This window comes from Cucurbita maxima, unplaced genomic scaffold, assembly GCF_002738345.1.
Source record: "Cucurbita maxima cultivar Rimu unplaced genomic scaffold, Cmax_1.0 Cma_Scf00001, whole genome shotgun sequence".
Taxonomy (NCBI): domain Eukaryota; kingdom Viridiplantae; phylum Streptophyta; class Magnoliopsida; order Cucurbitales; family Cucurbitaceae; genus Cucurbita; species Cucurbita maxima.
In genome coordinates, this window is record NW_019272017.1 from 9,829,657 (window position 1) to 9,852,118 (window position 22,462).

The window sequence follows — 22,462 nt, forward strand, 5'->3', positions numbered from 1 at the left end:
AGAGATAGTTAGCATTAGAGGAACACAGTGACAAATTTCAAAATGTGGTGTAAGGACAATGGTAGAAGCATACCTCAACCCTGAAGTTAAAGTGTGGGTTGTATTTGTGAAGACCAACGTCCTACCTACCACACATGATACAATATTTTTTGCTGAATGAATCTTAAGTATTAATGTAGGCAATATTATGAAGAAGAAGAAAAGTTGGATGCAAAAAAATTTGACGGAATTCACATAGGCGGTTAGACAAACTCAAGTAGTTGTGCAAGGAAGAGTAGTAATTTAGCAGTTGGTATGGATCAAATATTGGAGCAACAAGAGAACCTATTCAATTGGTGCAAAAACAATGAAGTCGGTTGCAAGGCATATTGGTCCGGGATTGAAAGTGCCTACAAATTGGTGTGAAAAATATTTTTTTTCAATTCTCATTGTCAAGCAACGCCTACAAAATTGCTAAATTGCTACATATATGAACTGGGCCATATCAACCTATATATTTGTGGAACGATGACATCATCTATCAAATAATTCTTATTCAATAAATAATTACTAACTAAAATTTAAAAATACTTTTTATATCTCCATTTTAGAAATTTTATTTTAATTTAAATAAGTATTATATTTCCAATTAGAATTCTAAATTTAATATTTTTATATGCAACAATTTGATTCGTCTGACGGTTGGGGGATGTAGCTCACATGGTAGAGCGCTCGCTTTGCATGCGAGAGGTACGGGGTTCGATACCCCGCATCTCCACTTTCCATCCTTTTTGTTACTGCTGTCTTCCACATTTTTATTATGAATTTTTCTTTTGGATTTAAAGTAAACACAGGGGATGTAGCTCACATGGTAGAGCGCTCGCTTTGCATGCGAGAGGTACGGGGTTCGATACCCCGCATTTCCAATATCTTGTTGATTTATTTTGTCCTTTTCAGAAAACGTTAAAAGGCTTCTAGATATTTGCAGAACTGGGCCGGCCCAAAACTAACTAAATCCAAATCTGTCCGTGATTGACATTTTTTTTTACACCGACGTTTTTTTTTAATGATAAAATGTGTGTGCTTCTTTTATTTATTTATTTTCATAAAAAAGTTACTGCTTTACTTTTTTTTTAAAATAAACGTTAATCTTTTCTCTAAATCATTTTATTTCAAATACAAATAATTACGTAACTTTTTGAGAAAAAAAAATTAGTACACTAATTTTATGGAAAAAAATTCCATAATATATATATATATATATATTTTAATGAGTAATAAAATATTTTTTTATTCAACAAAACTGGTAACAAATGTATCAAATCTATGACATAATGTCATATTGTTAGTAGCGCATGAATATGACTTATAATATACATGTAGTTGGCTCAGTCATGTTTTATCATATGTGTCTAGAGCTTGTTGTTTATGCTCACATATCCATTCTAAATCTCTTTTACTTGCTTTCATGTCAGCTAGGTCTATGACTCAAAACGTGCTAACAACATTATTTTCTATAATCAATTTCCAAACGTTTTCTAAAATTTTTCACGCCCTCGTTTTCTACCCAAATTTTAAATATTTGAGTAACTCGAGAGTGAGAATATACAGTCACACGATCATCAACTCTACTGGTTACCGATCTTCTTTTTAATTTTGATATTTATTTATTTATTTAGAGGGAAGAACAGAGGATGCTTGAAAAAGAGTTAATGTATAAAGAAAAGAGTGATAGTGAAGCAAAAAGAAAGGGGACTATTTTCAAACACAATAATGTGATAATGCCAAAATAAATAAATAAATAAATAAATAAATAAATAAATAAAATGTGGAGGTTGGGGGATGCGGGTGGGTGTGGTTTTTTGGTAATTTATTATCATAATGAAAGTATCAAATTAAGCTACGTGCTTCCAAATATTCTGTTTTATTATTATTATTATTATTATTATTATTATTATTATTATTATTATTATTATTATTATTATGGGTGTGGTTTGGCTTCATGTCAGTTGAATCCGACCTTTGAATTATATTTATTATCATTCTATTTTTCTTACTTCAGATAATTACATTTTACCTTTCAATTTCCAATTTCCGAATCTACCCTTTTCTACTTATTTATTTATAATATATATTGAAATAATAATAATAATAATAATAATTATTATTATTATTATCGTGTTTAGTCTACCAGACAAAGTTCCTCCTCATCCATCACTTTAGGTATGGGTCCCTAAAGAAATATGTGTAATAATATAAAATTAAGCGTGATTTGATTTAATTAATTACATTTAAAAATTATAATTAATGAGTTGGGTTGATTTAGTTTTATGCCAATAATATTAATTATTCACATTATTTTATTGAAGAAAATTCTAAAATTTATTGTTTTTGTCCTTCATATAGTTGGGACAAAATCAAGGGATGATTGCACATCATGCCATTGTGCACCACATTTCTATAATATAGAGTTGACTCTGCCTCATCCAGGCACAAAATTATTATTTTTTTCCTTTAACTTATTAAAAATTAGAAATATATTTCTTAATCCAAAAATACATTTTGAAGTAAAGAAAATGAATTGATTGAGTTAAACCTAGCGTATGTGAGTTTGTGAGGAGGAGAAGGAAGGAAGCTTCAAGTGAAACTTATTAGGTGAGTGTACTCGAGTACGAATTGTGGGAAGAACAAAAAAGTACTGATGTGTAAGTGGCAAAGAAGTACTAAGTTAGTGAGCTATCCATGTCAAGTCATGTTAGAAGAGGGGGGATGAGACTGGAGTCAACAGGTGTGGCTCATATGCAATCGGGTTGACTTGGATCTTTGTATACTACACCCATACCCAACCCAAACGTGATTGAGTCTTAAAAACCAACCCAACTCTTATTATTCGGGTTGGGTTAGTTCGAGTTCTCGGGTTCAACGGACACTTGTACCAAAACTCATTCCCTTCTAAATATCCTACCCTTTTTTTTAGTTGGAAAGTACGTGTTGTTCTAGAATAATTAGATTAAAAAAGCAATAAAATTGGGAAGAAAAAGAGAAGGATGGAGTAATATTATGGTATGGAATGAATATTTCTTATAATGAAAGAATAAAAAAGCTTAAAATTCAAACAAGCACCAACATCATCATCATCCATCCATCACTTATGCATCATTATTATTCATGCTTACTAATACTCTCATTTCTTTCTTATTTTATTTTATTATTATTATTTTTGATAAAAAAGAATTAAAATAATTTTTATAATGCATGAGATCGATGGGACAACACACCCACATTTGCATTCACCACCCCAAATCGGAAAAAAGAAGAAGAACAGAGATTGAAGATGTGAGGTGCGTGTGGTTTGGATTGTGTGGTATTGTATTTGTATGTTGGTGGCACTCTGATTTGTTCACACAGAATTATATATTACGAGACGAAGAAAGCGTTGAAATGGTGTGCGTTGGAATTGGTTGAGAGGTGTGTTTCTTTTTCCTTTTCTGTCTCTTCTTCATCGCCACCAACTTCAATCAAACCCCCTGCTCCCATCTCCTCCCTTCAATGACAAGGTCCTGGTCCTACTCCCGCCCCGACGCCGATGCCTCCCACCACCCCCCGCCCCAAGGAATGCTCCCCCTCTTCCTAAACGACCTCGTTAACCACCAGGACTTCGTAGAGCTCACATTGGAGCTCGACAATGACTCGCTCATGCTCCGCAGCATTGCTCCTGCTCCTGCTCCTGCTCCTGCTGCTCCTCCTCCTCCTGACCCCCTCCCCGATGACTCTCTCCTCTCCATCACCGCTAGAATCCGCAACAAATTCCCCTGGCTCCGCTCTGCCTCCTCCCGCGCTTCTACCGCCTCGTCTCTCGACAGGGACGACACGGCGGCGGTACCCATGTCTGCCCGTGACGCCCGCCGTCTCAATGCCCAGCTGCAGCGCACTCGATCTACCGCCCAGGCTGCCCTCCGTGGACTTAGGTTCATCAGCAATACCACCGGCGCCTCTGACGCCAACGAGCTCTGGCGCAGAGTCCACTCCCGATTCCATTCTCTAGCTCAAGGTGGACTCCTCGCCAGAGATGATTTTGCAGAATGCATCGGTGGGAGCTCAACCATTTTGGATTACTATTTCTACTCCAAAACTTGCATTAACAGTAATTCAATTTCTGGCAGGAATGACGGATTCTAAGGAGTTTGCGCTTACCATCTTCGACGCATTAGCAAGAAGAAAAGGATTGAGGATTTCCAAAATCAACGTCGAGGAATTACATGAATTTTGGTTGAACATTTCTGATCAAAGCTTTGACGCTCGTCTTCAAATCTTCTTCGACATGTAAGAATGATTCAAGTTCATTCATTTGTAAATTGAGTGAGTAATTCCGACCAACATGAACAGGGCCGACAGCAACGAAGATGGTAGAATCACAAGAGACGAAGTGCAGGAGCTGATCATGCTAAGCGCTTCTGCCAACAATCTTGCAAGACTCAAAGAACGAGCTGAGGAATACGCTTCGTTAATCATGGAAGAACTCGACCCAGAAAACCTCGGATACATCGAGGTGTGGTTTTAATTAATAATTCAACATGTGGGTTTCTTCTGAATTCTTACACGTTGTGAATTTTTTTGATTGATTCAGCTATGGCAGCTGGAGACTCTGCTTTTACAAAGAGACACATATATGAATTACAGCAGACCTTTAAGCACAGCAACAAGTGTCGGATGGAGCCAAAACCTAAGCTCATTTAACCCCAAAACCATCATTAAAACAGCCACCACAACGCTCCATTCTGTAATCCTTCAAAATTGGCAAAGAATTTGGATTCTGTTCCTCTGGGGTTCAACAATGGCAGCTCTGTTCATATGGAAATTCCTTCAATACAAAAACAGAGCAGCTTTTAACATAATGGGGTATTGTCTTCCCACAGCCAAAGGCGCCGCCGAGACACTGAAATTCAATATGGCCTTAATACTCCTCCCTGTCTGCCGTAACACTCTCACTTGGCTCCGATCGACAGCAGCGAGATCGGTCGTTCCGTTCGACGACAACATCAATTTTCATAAGCTGATTGCGTGTTTCATAGCGGTCGGGATCGTCGTCCACGGCGGGGTTCATCTGGCGTGTGACTTTCCGAGATTGGCGAGTTCGTCGCCGGAGGAATTTGAAGTGATATCGAGTGATTTTCATAACAAGAAGCCGAGTTATAAGGAGCTTTTGATGAGTGTAGAAGGGGTAACAGGGATTGTGATGGTGGTTTTGATGGGGATTTCCTTTACACTTGCTACTCATCGGTTCAGGAGGAATGTTGTGAAATTGCCTTGGTTGTTGAACAGATTGGCAGGGTTTAATGCGTTTTGGTACTCTCATCATCTTATGGGAATTGTGTACCTTTTGCTTCTTGTTCATGGGACTTTCTTGTTTCTTGCTCATAGCTGGACTCAAAAAACGGTAACCCGACGCTCCGTTTGATAGCTATTTGGTTCTTTTTTTTTTCGCATATTAAGCTTATACATATCACGAGTTTCTTCCAACTTGCTATAGAATTTAGCTAAGAATTCATATGTTTATGTTCGAGTTGTTTGTGTTTTTGGTGGTAGACTTGGGTGTATATCGTTTTTCCTTTGCTGTTGTATCTTGGGGAGAGGAGCCTCCGAGCCTGCAGATCAGAGTATTACTCTGTTGAGATATTGAAGGTAATGTACCATCTTCCATTTCATTTGATTGTTCGATTAATTTTTCGATCGTTTCATAACAAGAAGTATCCGTTGAATGTCGTCAAATTTGAGTTTGAACTCGACCAACAAAGCATCTACTCCTTCCTTTGAGGTTGCTAAATTCTCAAAATGGTAACCGTCAGATCCCACATTGGTTGGAGAGGGGAACAACATTCGGGCAGTATACTAGCAAGGACGCTGAACTCTCAAAGAGGTGGATTGTGAGATCTCACATCGGTTGGAGAGAGAAACGAAACATTCCTTATAAGGGTGTGGAAATCTCATAGCTACAAATGATATCAGAGCCAAATATCAGACAGTGTGGGACTCCCAAAGGGGTAGATTGTGAGATCCCACGTGGGTTGGAGAGAGAGGAACAAAGCATTCTTTAGAAGAGTGTGGAAATCTCTCACTAACAGATGCGTTTCAAAACCTCGACATTGGGCAGTGTGTCAGCAAGTGAGATTACACACTTCTATCTAACAGACCCGTTTTAAAATCGTGAGGGAAAAGTCCTAGAGAGTGGGTGTGAGCTTGAGCTGTTACAGTAACCCGAACATTTTTTTTAGGACTAAAAGGTTCTAGGGATTGAAATGAACAGGTATCAGTACTACCAGGGAATGTGTTCAGCTTAGTGATGTTGAAGCCTAGAGGGTTCAAATACAGAAGTGGGCAGTACATATTCCTTCAATGTCCTTCAATTTCCCAGTTTGAATGGTACGTTTACAACTCCAAATCTACTTGCTTCTTCAACACAAAGGGGAAAAAAAAAAGAAAGAAAAAAAAAAAAAAGAAGAAGCATAACACTGAAAACAAACCTGCTCAGGCACCCATTTTCTATCACTTCAGCGCCAGGAGATGAGTACCTGAGTGTGCATATCAGGACAGTGGGCGACTGGACCAGAGAACTCAAGCGTGTCTTCACTGACCATGTTAACTCCAAACCTGTCCTTGCCAGAGCCAAATTGGGCCACTTGGTCAACATGGAAAGAAAAAGGTAATGTGTCTTTTTCTCTCTCTCGTTTCTATTCGTGTCTATTTAGTTTCTGAACTTTGTGATGGTTCGTTCAGCCAGCCGAGGTTGCTGTTAGATGGGCCGTATGGAGCACCCGCACAAGATTACCAAAACTACGACGTGCTTCTCCTCGTTGGACTTGGAATTGGAGCCACCCCTTTTGTTAGTATCCTTAAGGATCTTCTCAACAACTCGAGAACCATTGAAGAACAGACGCCAACGGTACATTAAAAACTTATTTACATAGAAATTTGAACCTTTCTCTCGATATAAAATAGTTAGTAATTAGTTTCTAGTATTTTAAAATTAAGCTTACACACACTACTTCCGCTTATAATTTTATTTTTGTTCTAAGATTCTCATGTTTTCTATTAATGGCATAGGAATCGACAACAGAAACAAGCAGATCAGAAGACAGCTTCGGATCGTTAAACACAACGCCAAGCGGAAAGAGGAAGTTACAGAGCAGGACGGGGACGGGACAGGCGCAGGCTTACTTCTATTGGGTCACGAGGGAGGCTGGTTCTTTGGAGTGGTTCAAAGGGGTGATGGATGAAGTAGCGGAGATGGATAGGAAGGTACGTAAAACTAAAACAAAGACATTAAATCAAGTAGTGAAACGAACTAACGAACAAACGAACGAATCAGGGCCAAATTGAACTCCACAACTACTTGACGAGTGTATACGAAGAAAGCGATGCAAGGAGCACATTGATCACAATGGTTCAAGCATTGAACCATGCCAAACATGGCGTTGACATCCTCTCTGGCACTCGAGTACGTCACAACGCTATCTTCGACTCATTTTTCAATTCGATTCTTATTCTCTAAAAGATTTTTCATTGGCAGGCGAGGACTCACTTCGCGAGGCCAGACTGGAAGGAGGTGTTCGGGCGAATAGCGTCGAAGCACGCTTACAAGACGGTGGGAGTGTTCTATTGCGGAATGCCAATGCTAGCCAAAGAGCTGAAGAGGCTATCACTAGAATTTACTCGCAAGACTGCAACAAGATTTGAGTTTCATAAGGAATACTTCTAATTTACTTTATCAATAAAATAAAACTAAACTAAACCAAACCAAGCAAACATAGATGTAGATTCAATTACCATATATTATACGTCATTTATGTGTATTTTTTTTTAACCATATAACAATATCAAATAAGTGAATGAAAATAATATACAATTTTTATTACCAAAAAATTGCGAGATCCCATATACCATATCTGCTAGTTGGTGTGCTTGGGTCATTACACAAATTGAGCTGAGACGTTCAAAGTATTATTGTTTATTAACAACTTTCACAACATTACAGCTACGAGAGGAGGATGAAAGGATGAAAGCATCAAATCTTGGAATTTGATTTGGGTTTGTGAGTGTGTTCATCGTGAGAAGAACAGCTATTGGAAGTGGATGGATATATAAATTTGAGAAAGGGCAACCTAAATGGTATCGGAAGAACATGTTAACAAATAATATACAATAATAGCATCATAGAAATCAAGATTAAGACTGATTATATAAAAGGATGCGACACAGCTATGAAACAATTTTAAATTTTGAAGTCCAATGATTGAATAGTAATTTGATGATATAATTGAGGAAACAAATGTTTTTATAAACCAACTATCTTGGGACCCATATGTTTTGGAAAGACCAACCATTTATGTTCAAAAGATGAGCACAAATTGAGATGATATTAATGGTCTTATTGATTAGGATCTTATACATTTTCAAATGAATTTAAAAGACTTTCTAAGAAATGTGAGATGTCATTCGAATATATTGAAAATCGTTTATCCATAAATTCTGAGTGTATGCATTGCATAAACAACTGACTTTGTGATTTGTTTTTATTTTGCTTGTGTAGTGGGCACCAATTTGGAGAAAGAGTGACATAAGACATTTTTTATTTTATTTTATTTTATTTTATTTTTTTTTTGTTTTGGATTTTCACTTGTGCTAATGGCTTTATGCGTATTTCCATCACCTCCTTAGGCTGATGTCCTTCCCAAAATGTCTTTGCTAGTGTGAGACTTGTTGCTTCTACTTTTTCTCCGTATCCATCATCAAGGATCTTGTAGAAAAGGTAGAAAAGCCACGTAAGGGCTGGGAGCCAAGTCAGTGAGTCTGCTTTGTTTGACATTACCATAGGGGCTAGGTCAATGTTTAATTCGGCCCAACCCCTTGCTTCATTATCCTTTAAATTCCTACTCCCAAAAGGGATATGGAGCCTGATGACTCTTTATAGTAAAAGATATGATAGACCTGAGTTATATGATAGATATTTGTAAAGAATTGGTACAGTAGATATTTAGTAAAGATGGTAGAAATATATTTGGTAGATAATATTTAGATGTTAAATCTGTTAAAGCTATATTTAGTAAACGGAAATAATATATATATATATATATATATATTATAACCATTAGCACTGTTTTCCAGATGTATTTTCCTCATTTTATGTATTCTCTTTTTGTGTATATACCTTAATTCATCAATAAAACCTTTACTCAATATTCCTTTTATATTTAATAAATTGAAACCATATGTATATTAGTTCTTTGAAAATGTACTTTCTTCGTTTTATATATTCTTATTGGAGTCATCTATCAAATCTTTAGCCAATATTTCTCCTTTAATTTTTCTTGCTCTTGATTTTTGTGTTCATCTTGATCGTGGGTTATTGTGCGATCCTAACACATTCCACTTTTTTTAATCGTGATTTTTTTGTAATGAGGGAGTTTGTACAAGAGTGGATACTTTAAGGTTAGCGTGATGCTTTCAATTCATGAGTCAGTCCAAAATGATGTGCTTCCCCCATCACTCACACTATGAGGAGTTCGGTAGGTGATGAGGTTTTGATGTTTCTTCTAAGGCCGTTATGTAGAAGATGGAGGGGTGATTTTTGTTTGATGTTGGAGTATATTTAGCCTTTATAAGATTTCTCCATAAGACATTTTCTTCATGATGAGATCCATATCCATATCCATTTGACAAGGAGAGCTTTATTCTTCTTCCTTATCGAGAGAAGACCCAGACCTCCCTTTTTTGTTGGGAAATTTATAATATTCCATTGAACAAGGTGAGCACTATCTTTCCACAAGTAGTTTACCATCTTAATCATGTTTTTTTATGGAAGAGGCATCTACAAAGTCAGAAAAGAGGATTGTGTCGTTCGCACACTGATGATGGTTGATGCTCAAGCTTTCCTTACCAATCTGGAAATCTTTTATCTGCCCTTTGTATTATGCTTTTATCAGTAGGTGACTGAGGCAGTTCTCTCGGTCTTCCATTTATGATGGAGAAGTTTGTGGATGAGATACATCCTTTAATCCACCTTAGCCATTTTGAGCCAAAGCCTACCACAAGAATGTTTTCAAGAAAAGTCCAATCAACCTTGTCGAAGGACTTTTCCGTGTCAAGTTTAATGACTACACCTTTTTGTTTTCTTCTTTCCCATTCATCCGAGTTCGTTCTCCATGAGGAATGCATCAAGAATTTTTCGCCCTTCTACAAAAGTTGTTTGTTGCCCCCTTATTGTGAAGGGGGAGAATCTTTACAAGTCGTTCTAATAATACCCTTCCTATGATTTTATATAGACCGTCGTAAGGCTTATGGGATGAAAGTCTACAATAGTGCGAGCATGCAGTTTTTTTGAGATCAGACATATATATGTTTCATTTAGGTTGCCATTGATAACTTCGTTTCGAAAAAAATCTTCTTATAATACTGTCATGATATTAGTTCTCATAAAGTTCCAAAATTTTTTAAAACATTCGTATTTTGTCTGATTTTAAAAATAGAAAAAAAAAAAAAAAATCTAAATCACAATAAATAATATTTATATTTATTTTATAAAATTTGAACATATTAAGTAAATTACTAATTAATGAACCAATTATTATTAATTATAAACATTAAATTAATTAATTTTAAATCATTAAATAATATTTTTATTCTAAATTTTAATCATCACTATAAAAAATTAAATACTTATACGGTGGTATTAAATTATTTAATAAATAAATTTAACTTATTTTATTATAAATAATAGTTTTAATAAATAATGTATTAGGTTGATATAAGTTATTAGTAGATATAATTTAAGCAAATATACCCCATTTTTTATTTATATTAATTTATAAAAATGGAATAATTTAGTGCATTAACATTATTATCCTAATTATTTTCTGTTATCCATTATAAATTTAATTTAAACATATTTATAAAAATTAAATAAATAAACAAAGAGAAAAAAAAATAGTAATAAGAGGCATATAACACACTTAATTATTATCAATTATTTTATTTCCACAATGTTTCCAAATCATCGTTATATCGGTATCTTTATAAAATTACGACTTAGAACATTTACATTGAGATCGATGTGTAATCGAGACAGTGTGGCGAGAACTAGATGAAATTGAAAGCAATTTTCATCCCAGCTTGGTAGTGGTTTGGCGGGGTGCATATGAAGAAGCTGTGTCCTGTTGAGAGCATGATCTCATCTTTGCCTGAATTGAACACTTTGGCACCTCTTGGAGCTATGCAGCTTCTATAACCCCCTCGTCCACTACCACCACGTTGTGAATTGTTGGGTTATAGTTGAATCCTACAAAATAAAATAAAAAAAAAAAGTAAAAAGAAAAAAGAAAAAAGAAAAAAGAATGTATGTATTTGTTTCGTTTATTATTTAACGATCTAACTGCGAATTCGATCAGATACTATTGGAATATATTTTATATAGCCGTAATGTAACGACCCAGATCCTCTTTGGGCTTTCCCTTTCGGGTTTCCCTTCAAGGCATTAAAATGGGTCAGCTAGGGGACTTGTGTTTTGATATATTTTATCTTATCTTAAGGATTTGGGTAGTAGAATATTTTCTCTTTTCTCGGACTTTCGATCTCACTTATGTTTTTCATTCTTAACATAGTATCAAAATATCAATCTTAACAGATACGATTACGCAAGTAAAACATATGTTACTATTCAACGATCAAGACAAGAGTTGAAAACTCACTTAATATGTCACCGGCTCTAAACACCTTCCCATTAGACCATCTTCGACGCCCATGTTCCATCCGTTCGAGTCGCCAACAACAAAAGTTGCAGCAGCATCGCCATGTTCGAAGCCAAGCAGCAGCAGCAATGCCATTGCAAATGCCACCGTGCTCATCAAAACCGCTCCGCTGCTCCTCTCATGTCGAGCCATTCGTGAAGCCGAACTAGCTCTCAGAAAAGATTTGTAAAACAATCGTGTTCCTTTGAAGCTTGGAAATGATTGTTATAAAGATAGGTAAAACATACCAAACTTGCCTTTTTCTTTTCCTTTGTTTCTCGGGGAGAAGTAGTAGGCCGTTTTTAAATAAAACAATAAACAAATTTAATTTTTGGAAAAAATGACAAGTGCTTTACCCATTCACCCAATTTACCTGATTAATTTTTCAATTTTAAAAACTGTGTTAGCTCTCTTTTATCATTTTTGTAATGATTTTTTTGACAATATTTTTTATTTTCTTAAATAAACATTTAAAATTTTAGTCATATTCCAAAAATAAAATAAATTAAGGTAACTGAGTTCGTTATAATACTCTATTTCCCAAATTCAAGTTCAATATATTATAAATGCTAAATACTAACAAAAGGAGATGAACCTCCTAATAGGAAACGACTCCCGGTGATACTTGGAGCAACTTCGAGGGACGGAAGACAAGCATACTCGAATTTAGCGAAATGCTGGCTAAGGCCAACTAAGCAAGTGGTCTTACTATCAGATAGGTTGGACGACTTGTTTGATGCGTGACGACACGTGCTTCGTGGCCCTTGTATGTGTCATTTATGCTTTATATTTATGACGTTGTGACTATATTATAGGATGATGATGTATAATGTATGACGTATGATGACATGATTGAGTTATATGATAATGCTGTATGATATTAATGATGTTCTATGATGATATTATATGATGACGACGATGCATGACAACATAACGATGTAAGATGTAAGATTATGAAATTTCTTAATATGACGTTATTCCATATTAAGTTGAAATGCATGCTTTAAATATCATGATGCATTGTGACGATGATTTTCTTAAGTCACTAACCCTAGTTAATGAGTAGAATATATATTTAAACAATTATAAAAAATTTCAAATGCGATTTCTCTTTCAACCAGCTCATCCTAGTCACTTTTCTCACTATATGTGACAACTTGTTCATTCTTGATGATCATGACTCTCTTGTTAGGGCAATCACGACTAAGATGACCAATTCCTTGACATTTCCAACATTTGATGTCTCTATTTTTTTCTCGAATCTCCTTATATTCCTCCGATTTCTCTTTACCTTTGGAGGTCTAAGCTTTGTTCTTTTTGTCAAGATCATAATTGCCTCCACCTTTGAAATCTATCTTTTCAATATTTGCATTCTTTTTCCAAGTGCTGGAAGTAGTAGACTTTGAAATACCATATCTCTTGAGTTCTTCTCCCAAGCTAGTTGCCCTTCGATTTTGACAAGGGGTAACAATTCTTGTATATCAAAGTATGCTTGCCTATCCACTTGATGAGCAAGTTGTCGGCTTAACCCACCAAGGAATCTAGCCATTGTATCTTCCTCATCTTCATCATACATGCTCTATCCACAAGGGCCTCCATTTCTTTGTAATATTCTTCAATACTTTTGGATATATGTTGCAAAGTATAGAGTTTTTGCTTGAGTACTCGAGAATAATGCGTATGAATGTACCTTTTTCTCATTAATGTCTTCAATTCCTCCCACGTTTCAATTGACTCTTCATAATTTCTTCTCCACTCTAATTTCAAAGATGTCCACCATATAATGGCGTAATCACAAAATTCAGCCACAACAAGCTTCAACTTTCTTTCTTCACTGAAATTGTTGCAATCGAAAACATGCTCAATTTTGCTCTCATATTGCAAATACTCCTCTGGATCAGATCTCCCATAGAAAGTTGGAATTTTTTACTTTACTCCCCCGACTCCTCTTTCTTCTCCTCTCTCATACTGGTACTCCTTCTCAATTCTTTTTGGTGCTAAAATTTCTCTACTCTTTCTTCTGACTCTTCCTCTCCCTCGACTGACATCTCTCCCTCCCCTAGGACTATGCCCTACTAAAGGGTGACATTGTCATCTTCTTCATTTTCAACTCCTTCATTCAAGAGTACTTCCCTCCCTTGTAGATTACCTAAAGCTATTTCAATTCGCTACATCCGGTCTGTTAATGTACTAACAACTGTTGAGGTAGCAAATTTCTGTTAGCTATTTTTTTTCTTGTTATTAGTGGAGTCAGTTGAGTCATGACATTTTTCGTCTTTTCATGTATTTTTTCTATAAAAGGATTGGACCCAATGAATAAAGAAGAATCATTTTTGATACATTTGCCAAGTCTTTGAAATTTATAGCTTTCATTTGGTATCAGAGCCAAAGTGAATCAAAGTGATCCAAGAGAGAAAATGAGCAACGACAAAACACTCACCAAGATTCCACAGTTTGATGGTCACTATGACCATTGGAGTGAACTGATGGAAAACCTCGTGTGCCAAGGGTTTGTGGAGTCTAGTAGAAGAGGGTTACATCGAACCGGCAGAGGGAATCGAAGTGACTGCAGTGCAGAAAAGGAATCTTGAGGAGTTCAAGATGAAGGACCATCAAGTGAAACACTACCGTTCCAAGCAATTGATCGAGTTGTGTTTGAACAGATCTTGGATCGCAAAACATCCAAGAACATTTGGGATTCGATAAAGAAAAAGTTTGGAGGCAACGAAAGGGTGAAGCGGTCTCTTTTCCAAACTTTAAGAAGAGATTTTGAGGTTCTTGAAATGAAGAACGAAGAAAACATCGATGATTATTTTGGAAGAGTAATGGTTGTCTCCAACAAGATGAGAAGCAACGAAGAAGACAAGTCAGATTCGAAGATTGTTGAGAAAATACTTCGTACTAAGATTGACAAATTCACATATGTGGTGGTGGCCATCGAGGAGTCTAAAGACATAGGAAAGATGATGATTGACGAACTGCAAAGCTCTCTGCCTGTACATGAAAAGAAATTCAAGAAGATCAATCATGAAGAAGGTGATCAAGCTCTCAATGTCAGAGGCAGAGGTGTAGGCTTTTTCGCCTTAATCTCAAATTAATTAATTTTAATTAATTAATTAATTGATGTTTTGATGATAACAAACCTACCTTCAATTATTAACCATTCTCAGTATTTTGTCCACAGTGTAAGGTTGGGAATAACGATTTCAATGTCTTTTTTGGTTCACTCAAATTAGAGATAAAATGAAGAAGTTTCAGTTAAAACAAGATACCCGACGTGATGATGTAACACCAAAATTGACATCATAGACCAATCAAATTAAAAACAAGATACCTGACGTGATGATGTGGTGACAAAATTGATGATGTGGTGACAAAATTGACATCATGAACCAGCAGAAAAATTGACATCACAGATCAATCGAAGTATGATATTTATAAATTTGGTAGAGTAACAAATGGTGTAGTTTTCAAACTATTTATAAAAGTTTCGATTACTTTTTAAATTAAAAGAAGAGTATTTGAATTTAAATGAAGAGTATTTGAATTATCAAATTATTTTACTTTTTTAAATTAAAAGAAGAGTATTTGAATTATAAAATTATTTCAATAGGGGAGAAATTATAATGATTTTATTTATATTTATGAAACTAATTATTACATTTAAATGAAAAGAAATTATAATGATTTTGAAAGAAAATTATGTGAATTACAATCATTAATTAGATTTATAAAACTTTTCAATTACTTTTTAAAATGTTACATTTTCATTAACATTTTTTTATTATATTATTACATTTTAATATGTTATATATATATATATATATATATATATATATATATATATATAAATGAATTTAAAATGTTTTTAATATTTATTTAAAATAATATATATTATATATATTTAAATGAAACATGTGGTCTATAATTTTTTTATGATAAATTTAAAAATAAATAAATATTATTTTTCGTGGTCGATTCGGTTCACGTTTTAGTGGTCAGTATTAATTCCTATTTTTACAACTCGATCACTATTTGAACTCATCACCCCTTCTTATTTTTTCCGAACACAACAGAACATTTGTTTCTTCCATCTAATTTTTTTTTAAAAGCCTCCATGGTTGCTCTCTCCTCCAATTCTATTTCTTTTTTTTATTTTATTCCTTTATTGTATTGTGAGAAAATTGTAAATATATTACTTTAGAGAGTTGTTGTGTGTTTCTATAAGATTTCAGACAATTGTACTGGTTTGATCCTGAGCTGTAGAAAGGATTGAGTTTGCTCTTGAACTTGTAAAAAGAGCGGTGTACCGGTTTGATCCTGAGTCGTGGAAAGGATTGAGTTTGCTCTTGCACTCGTAAAAGGAGCGGTGTAGCGGTTGGGCTCTGATCCGAGGAAATAGTCAAAAAGTTTTATTCAAATTCCCAAGAGGCGCTTGAGGAGTGGAGTTGGTCGAGTTTGACCGAACCACTATAAAAATAAGGTGTTATATTTTCTAACCCTTTTCCTATTTAAAGTCTAAATTCTTGTTAAGTTTTATTGCATGGTATCAAGTTTTATTGTTATTAAAAAAAAATTAATAATTACATTGTTAAAACCCTATTCACCCCATCTCTAGGGTTGTCATATCGATCCAACACAGAGGATCATACAGAGGTCGAAGCAGGGGCAGAGGACGCTTATTCAACAAAGCAACAATCAAGTGTTACAACTGCGACCAACTTGGACACTTCCAATGAGTGTCCAATTGGGTACAATGGAGCACATTTTGCAGAGATCGAAGAAAAGGATGAAATTATTCTCATGGCATATGTGGAGCTTCAAGGCACTAAAAGAGAAGATGTGTGGTTCGTGGATCCTGGGTGTTCAACCCATATGTGTGGAGAAAAAGGTATGTTCTCAAGCTTGGACACTAGCTTCACATATAATGTCAAGCTTGGGAACAATCACAAACTGATGGTCGATGGGAAAGAAGTAGGGAAAATAATACTTAAGGGAATAAGCTATGTGATCAACGATGTGTATTATATTCCGGAATTGAAGAACAACCTGCTTAGTGTTGTACAACTTCAAGAAAGGGGTTTAGACGTGCTATTCAAAGGAGGAGATCGAAACACATGCAACATTTTTCATCCTAAAAGAGGAAAAATAGCCGAATCTGTTATGAGTGCTAATAGGATGTTTATCATGGTAGGTGAATCAAATAACAAAACAAGGGAGGAGAGATGTCTGCAGGTTGATATCTCAGACAAGACAGAGCTGTGGCACTATCGATATGGGCATCTCAGCTACAAGGGACTTCACACATTATGCAGTAAAGAGATGGTTGTGAATTTACCTGAAATTGAAGATGTGAAAACTATCTGTGAGGCGTGTGTCAAAGGGAAACACCATCGTGTTCCATTTCCGAAGCAGAGTAAGTGGAGAGCCACTGAAAGATTGCAACTTATCCACTCTAATCTCTGTGGTCCGATCAATCCACCATCAAACAGTCAAATAAGGTACTTTATAAGCTTTATTGATGATTTTTCGAGAAAAACATGGATATATTTTGTGCTAAAAAAATCAGAAGCATTTCATCAGTTCAAGACATTTAAAGCGTTTGTAGAGAAGCAAACTGGATTGTTCATCAAATGTCTAAGAACAGATAGAGGAGGAGAATACAACTCAATTGAGTTCAAGGAATTCTGTTAAGCGCATGGAATCAAAAGACAGCTGACCACCACCTTCACGCCTCAGCAAAATGGCGTTGTTGAACGTAAAAACCGTACAATCATGAACATGGTGAGAGCAGCGTTATCAGAGAAGGAGGTACCAAAAGTTTTCTGGCCAAATGTTGTGCAATGGGTGAATCACATTCTTAACAAATCTCCTACACTCATTGTAAAAGATATGACTCCGGAAGAGGCATGGAGTGAAAGATAGCCATCAGTCGAACACTTAGGATTTTTGGATGTATCGGATATGTTCATATCTCTAATGTTAAAAGAAGCAAGCTCGATGACAAAAGCGTGAAGTGTGTTATGTTAGGTTTCAGCAGTGAATCCAAGGCCTCTAAGATGTTCGATCTGATGGTGTTAATATAACACATGCGGAAACAATTTGGATATTGGGCACTCTAAGTACATCAATTATAGTGAATTAGCTAGTATGTTCAAAAGCATTAAAACTCTGAGTTTGAATACTAACCTTTTGTCGCTCAAGTTTCTTTTTCCTCACGAACCGGTTTCGAACCACCACTAGTGTCTTCTCCACTATTCTCCGGCCTTAGAACGAGATTGTGAAATCCGATGAGTGACTAAACTTGGGAGAGATTTCGTATATATGAAGAGAGAGTTTGTGAGAGGTTTTTCTAAGGTTTTTTTTCCAAAAGCCAACTATAATGATCACTCTATTTATAGAGTCATGTTTGCATGTTCATGCAAATTTGAGATCACCAAATTTTGACACTCACAATTCCACTCAAATGTTTGGGATTATGTGGCAAGCATGCAAGTTTGAGTTCACCAAATTTTGACACTCAAAATTCCACTAAATTTTGTGGGGTTTGTCTGGCAAGGATGCAAGTTTCGTTAAACCAAATTTTGACACTTCAAAATTCCACCAACTCAAACATGGATTTTTCCATGAAATGAAGTCCACATTTTGACTTTCTTCATTTTGATTCAACAATCAATTTGAATTATTAATTTCAAATTAAAGTAATATTAAAGGATTAATTAAACTATTTAATTAATATTTAATATTAATTCAAATGCCAATCCCAATTAATTGTGACGCATATTTGATTAAGATATTTAAATCTTATTTAAATATCTCATATTCTCTCTTTTTGTTTAATTCGTGATTAAAATATAAATGCAGTTAAATATATCGTATATATGTAGTGCATTCTCCCTAATTTGAATTCGAACACTTCAAACTCACTCGTCACATTGTTCTATGGTTTAGTCCGATATGAGCTAGAAGAGGGACCTAATGGACCTATAGATCATGGGCTCCAACGATCCAAGATTGACCGGTTAAACTCACTAACCTTGTTAACCAACATTCGTTAACTACTAGGACATTCCACTATAGCCTAGTAGTTGCACTCCCCTCACTATAGATATATTTCTGTTCATTTGATATAACCATGATTAGTAAGTCGATCCTTCACAGGTTGTTCATAACTAGAGCTGGGTCAATTTACCGTTTTACTCCTGAAGTTACTTCGTGTTCCTTATGTCTCACTGTTCCTCTAATGAACAATTGGTTTGTGGTCCAACCAGTAAACCGAATCCCTCTCAGGCCAATGAGAGGGTGGGGCCCCTTGTTCAAGACCTAGAGTCAGTACTTAAGGGAACTACCTCTCTTTTATCCCTAAAAGTGGGTAGGAGTGAATTCCATCTTACACCCCACGTCCCCAGCCATTTACCCAGTCTTACCCCTGAAATGGGAGGCCTATTGAGTCGGCGAACTTGAGCCACTCTCACCCATGCAAATCTAAGGATAATTCCGAATAAAGAGGAGTTCATGGTTAGCTCAGGATTAAGATCGAGTTACCTAGATCATCGAATGAAAAGAAAATCAATCTCAACAGTAAATGACATTATAAAGTTAGAGTGATTTTCTTCATGGTCCGATCTTATGCAATACTCATTGTATAGGACGCCCCCACTCACATGTCTCCACATGTACAATTTAGTGATCACATTGTTTATATCATATACAAAAGTGGGCCGCATCCATAGTGTCCCCAGAATAAGGTACTGAGCCTTATCCTTATACTATAGATCATTTTGACTATATACTTGAACTTGATCAACTCTTATGTCTCTACATATAGTTCAAGTAATCATACTATAGCCAGAGTGTTTGTAGTTTATTGGATTTAGATTAATGATGGTAAAGTTCACTTTATTCAATAACAATATTTACTGAATAAACAACAATAATAACTTTATTGAAAATAGAATATGTTTTTGTTTACAAACTATGAGTTTTAGGACATAAAACCCAACAGACCCCAATAGGTTTCTCCACCTCCAAGGAATGTTTCCATAGAAGACCACAAAGAGAAATAACCTCAGGAACGTTCTCAATTGAAAAAATCTGTTTCGGGCTCAAATCGGAGGTAAGTGTCAAATTCCTATCTGCAGCCTCTTTTCCTTCAAATTAAGGATTCCTCTTGCTTCATAGGAAGAAGTTGAGTAACTTTGCTGAAGAAATAGAGAGCTGAAACATCGTAGAACAAGATACCCAAGAGATCGAAAATCGGAGCTGTCGGGTAACTTGCAGACCGAGAGTGGTTTCTCAAAATTAAGATCCCACACTCAAAGTCGTTCCTCCAAACCAATTCCTTTATCTTGAAGGAAGAACAAGGAAGAGGTTTCATGAAGAAATCGAGCTTTGAAAACCCCTAGAATCGGCTACCCAATAAGAAATCCTTTGTTTTTACTCCGACGAGAAATCATATTTTGGACGAACTTTGGAAGCAAATATCTTAAGCTACGATCCAAGAAAAGGTACGAAATCTATCCCTAGCTCTTCCTTGTAACACCGTCTTTAAGTTTCATGATAGGAGCTGGGGAGGGCGAGCTACAGATGGTGGCGCAAACGGTCGCACACGTCTTCTTTCCGTTTAGAGGAAGAAGATGATGACATGGCCAGTTCAACTGAACTGGCCATGTCAACCCAAAACTCGTTCTTCCCTTCACTTTTCTCTATTTTAACCCCCTTCCAGATCTGTTCTCATGAAAAACTTTATGGTTCTAGAAAGTAGAGACAATAAGGAGTCTGTGAAAGGAAAGTTGAAGTAATTTGGGTACCGAAAGCTCAAGAAAAGAGGTGCCGAACATCGACAACGAGGTAAGTAGCCACCTTGGACTTTTTTGTTAAGAAATACTTGTAGGAATCACTTAGACTTCCATATGAACCTCAAACCAAGTATGAATTAGGGTTAGATGAAAGAAAAACTCAAAGAACCGCGAGTTAAGACCCTAAACCTATCAAATTGCTCGGTAATTAGGTAATGTTAGAATAACCAACTAGATGAATTCCACTGTCTATGAAATTTCAATACTGAGCATGTTATAGTATGTTGAGGTTATATATAAAGTTTGGTAGTTATTGGATAATGATAAGTAGGTAAACCAAGAAATGGTGCAAAATGACCCTAATGCCCCTAAGGATTTCTACCTACAGTTCATGATCTATATGACCTCCAAATGCTACAAAACCCTGAAGTTGATCTTATTTTATGATGTTTGATGATTTGGTGAAGTTTGAAAGTCATTGGAATATGTTAAGTAGCAAAACTAAGAATTAGGTGTAAAATGACCAAAATGCCCCTAGGACTACTTGAGAGATTTCAAGGTCTATATGTGCTCCAAATGATTTGCTACTTCCTATAAGGTCGATTATGAAGGACATGAAGATAAGTTTGAGGTTTTAAATTGATTGGAGTAAGTTTGGAACCTAAACCAAGTTAGGATCCAAGAAACACCTAAAGGAAACACCATAAGATTTTAGACTCTTCTAGAACCCTCTAAAGAACTCCCAAAGAATCTATGACCTTCTAGAAAAACTTATACTAAGATGGGTTCATATGGTTACAAATACAAGTTACAACTTATGCCTCAAGAAATTAAGGACCTTAGAAACTTACAAGATTAAGAACCAAGAACAACAACACAAAAGCTTTACAACTACCCAAGTAGAAGAATGTTAGGTACCACTCAAGGACGAAAGACCAAGGTTCCCAAACTTAGAAACTCAAGAATGCTAGGTAATACTCTAGTCACATCCAAAGTGACCCATGACCCACCAAGCGATGCCCAAGAATTCGTCTTCTAGGTAGGATGCCCTGCACCATGTTTCCTTTGCAGGATGTCATGTCCCAAGTTTCCCCATCTAGAAGAGATGCCCTGTAGACTTGCAGAATGCCATGTTCAAGTATGCACCAAGAAAGTGACTTTTATGGTCTAATAAGGGGAGTAGTCTAAGGTCACGGAGGAACAAGAAGAGAGTAAGTTACCTTAGCCACGAATCAAGAACCTCCTAAGACCTCCCATGGTACAGCATGCTCATGACTTAGACTACGCTGATTGGAACACATGAAGCCTTGAGCGTAGGTTAAGCAGATTGTATTATAGGGCAAGCCCTTGATGCAGTATTAAGACTACATCGCTTGGAACGTAAGAAGTCTTGGATGTAGGTTTTCAAACTATGCCGCTTGGAACGCATGAAGCCTTGGACATAGGTTAAGCAGATTGTATTAATAGGGCAAGCCCTTGATGCAGTATTAAGACTACATCGCTTGGAACGTAAGAAGCCTTGGATGTAGGTTTTTAGACTATGTCGCTTGGAACGCATGAAGCCTTGGGCATAAGATTAAGCAGATCGTATCGAAGGGCAAGCCCTAAGATGCGATAAGAGTACGTCGCTTGAAACGCATGAAGCCTTGGACGTAGGTTAAGGCTGCGTCGCTTAGAATGCATGAAGCCTTGGACACAGGATTGTCAAGTGCATGTTTAGTGTCGTGAATCCTAGGGGGAGTGTCTTGAAGAACGAATAAAGAATTGAACAAGAACCAAGAAAGTACCAAGAATAAGAGAAAGATCAAGGACTAGAACATGGATCAAGATCTTAGTTCTAAGGACAAGAACCAGGAACAAAGGACAAAGAACCAAGACAAAAAAAAAAAAAAAAAACCATAGTAC

At 36.0% G+C, this 22,462-nt stretch overlaps 1 protein-coding gene, 1 long non-coding RNA gene, 2 other non-coding genes and 1 pseudogene across 5 annotated transcripts in view; 4 read left to right on the forward strand and 1 right to left on the reverse strand.

Moving 5' to 3' along the window:
• Positions 1-22,462, forward strand: part of LOC111493399 — a 631,558-nt gene that overhangs the window by 499,681 nt on the left and 109,415 nt on the right. The window lies entirely within an intron of this gene.
• Positions 685-757, forward strand: TRNAA-UGC. The gene has a single exon. It is a non-coding gene; the product is annotated as a tRNA-Ala (tRNA).
• TRNAA-UGC lies at positions 833-905 on the forward strand. The gene has a single exon. It is a non-coding gene; the product is annotated as a tRNA-Ala (tRNA).
• LOC111492266 (respiratory burst oxidase homolog protein E) lies at positions 3,294-7,843 on the forward strand. The gene is made up of 11 exons (XM_023141554.1): positions 3,294-4,069; positions 4,143-4,302; positions 4,366-4,528; positions 4,607-5,416; positions 5,566-5,661; positions 6,284-6,399; positions 6,509-6,679; positions 6,754-6,919; positions 7,081-7,275; positions 7,346-7,474; positions 7,547-7,843. Exons 1-11 carry the CDS (start codon positions 3,529-3,531, stop codon positions 7,733-7,735), a joined length of 2,736 nt encoding a protein of 911 aa, XP_022997322.1. The 5' UTR covers positions 3,294-3,528; the 3' UTR covers positions 7,736-7,843.
• Positions 11,113-11,890, reverse strand: LOC111493321 (annotated as a pseudogene).

What these genes read in the sequence shown, in the direction of transcription:
- LOC111492266 (XM_023141554.1), top strand. Translation starts at nt 3,529, where the DNA reads ATGACAAGGTCCTGGTCCTACTCCCGCCCCGACGCCGATGCCTCCCAC. An exon ending in ATAGCTGGACTCAAAAAACG is followed by an intron (nt 5,417 to 5,565) that starts GTAACCCGACGC and finishes TTTTGGTGGTAG; the next exon opens with ACTTGGGTGTATATCGTTTT. An exon ending in GTCAACATGGAAAGAAAAAG is followed by an intron (nt 6,680 to 6,753) that starts GTAATGTGTCTT and finishes TGGTTCGTTCAG; the next exon opens with CCAGCCGAGGTTGCTGTTAG.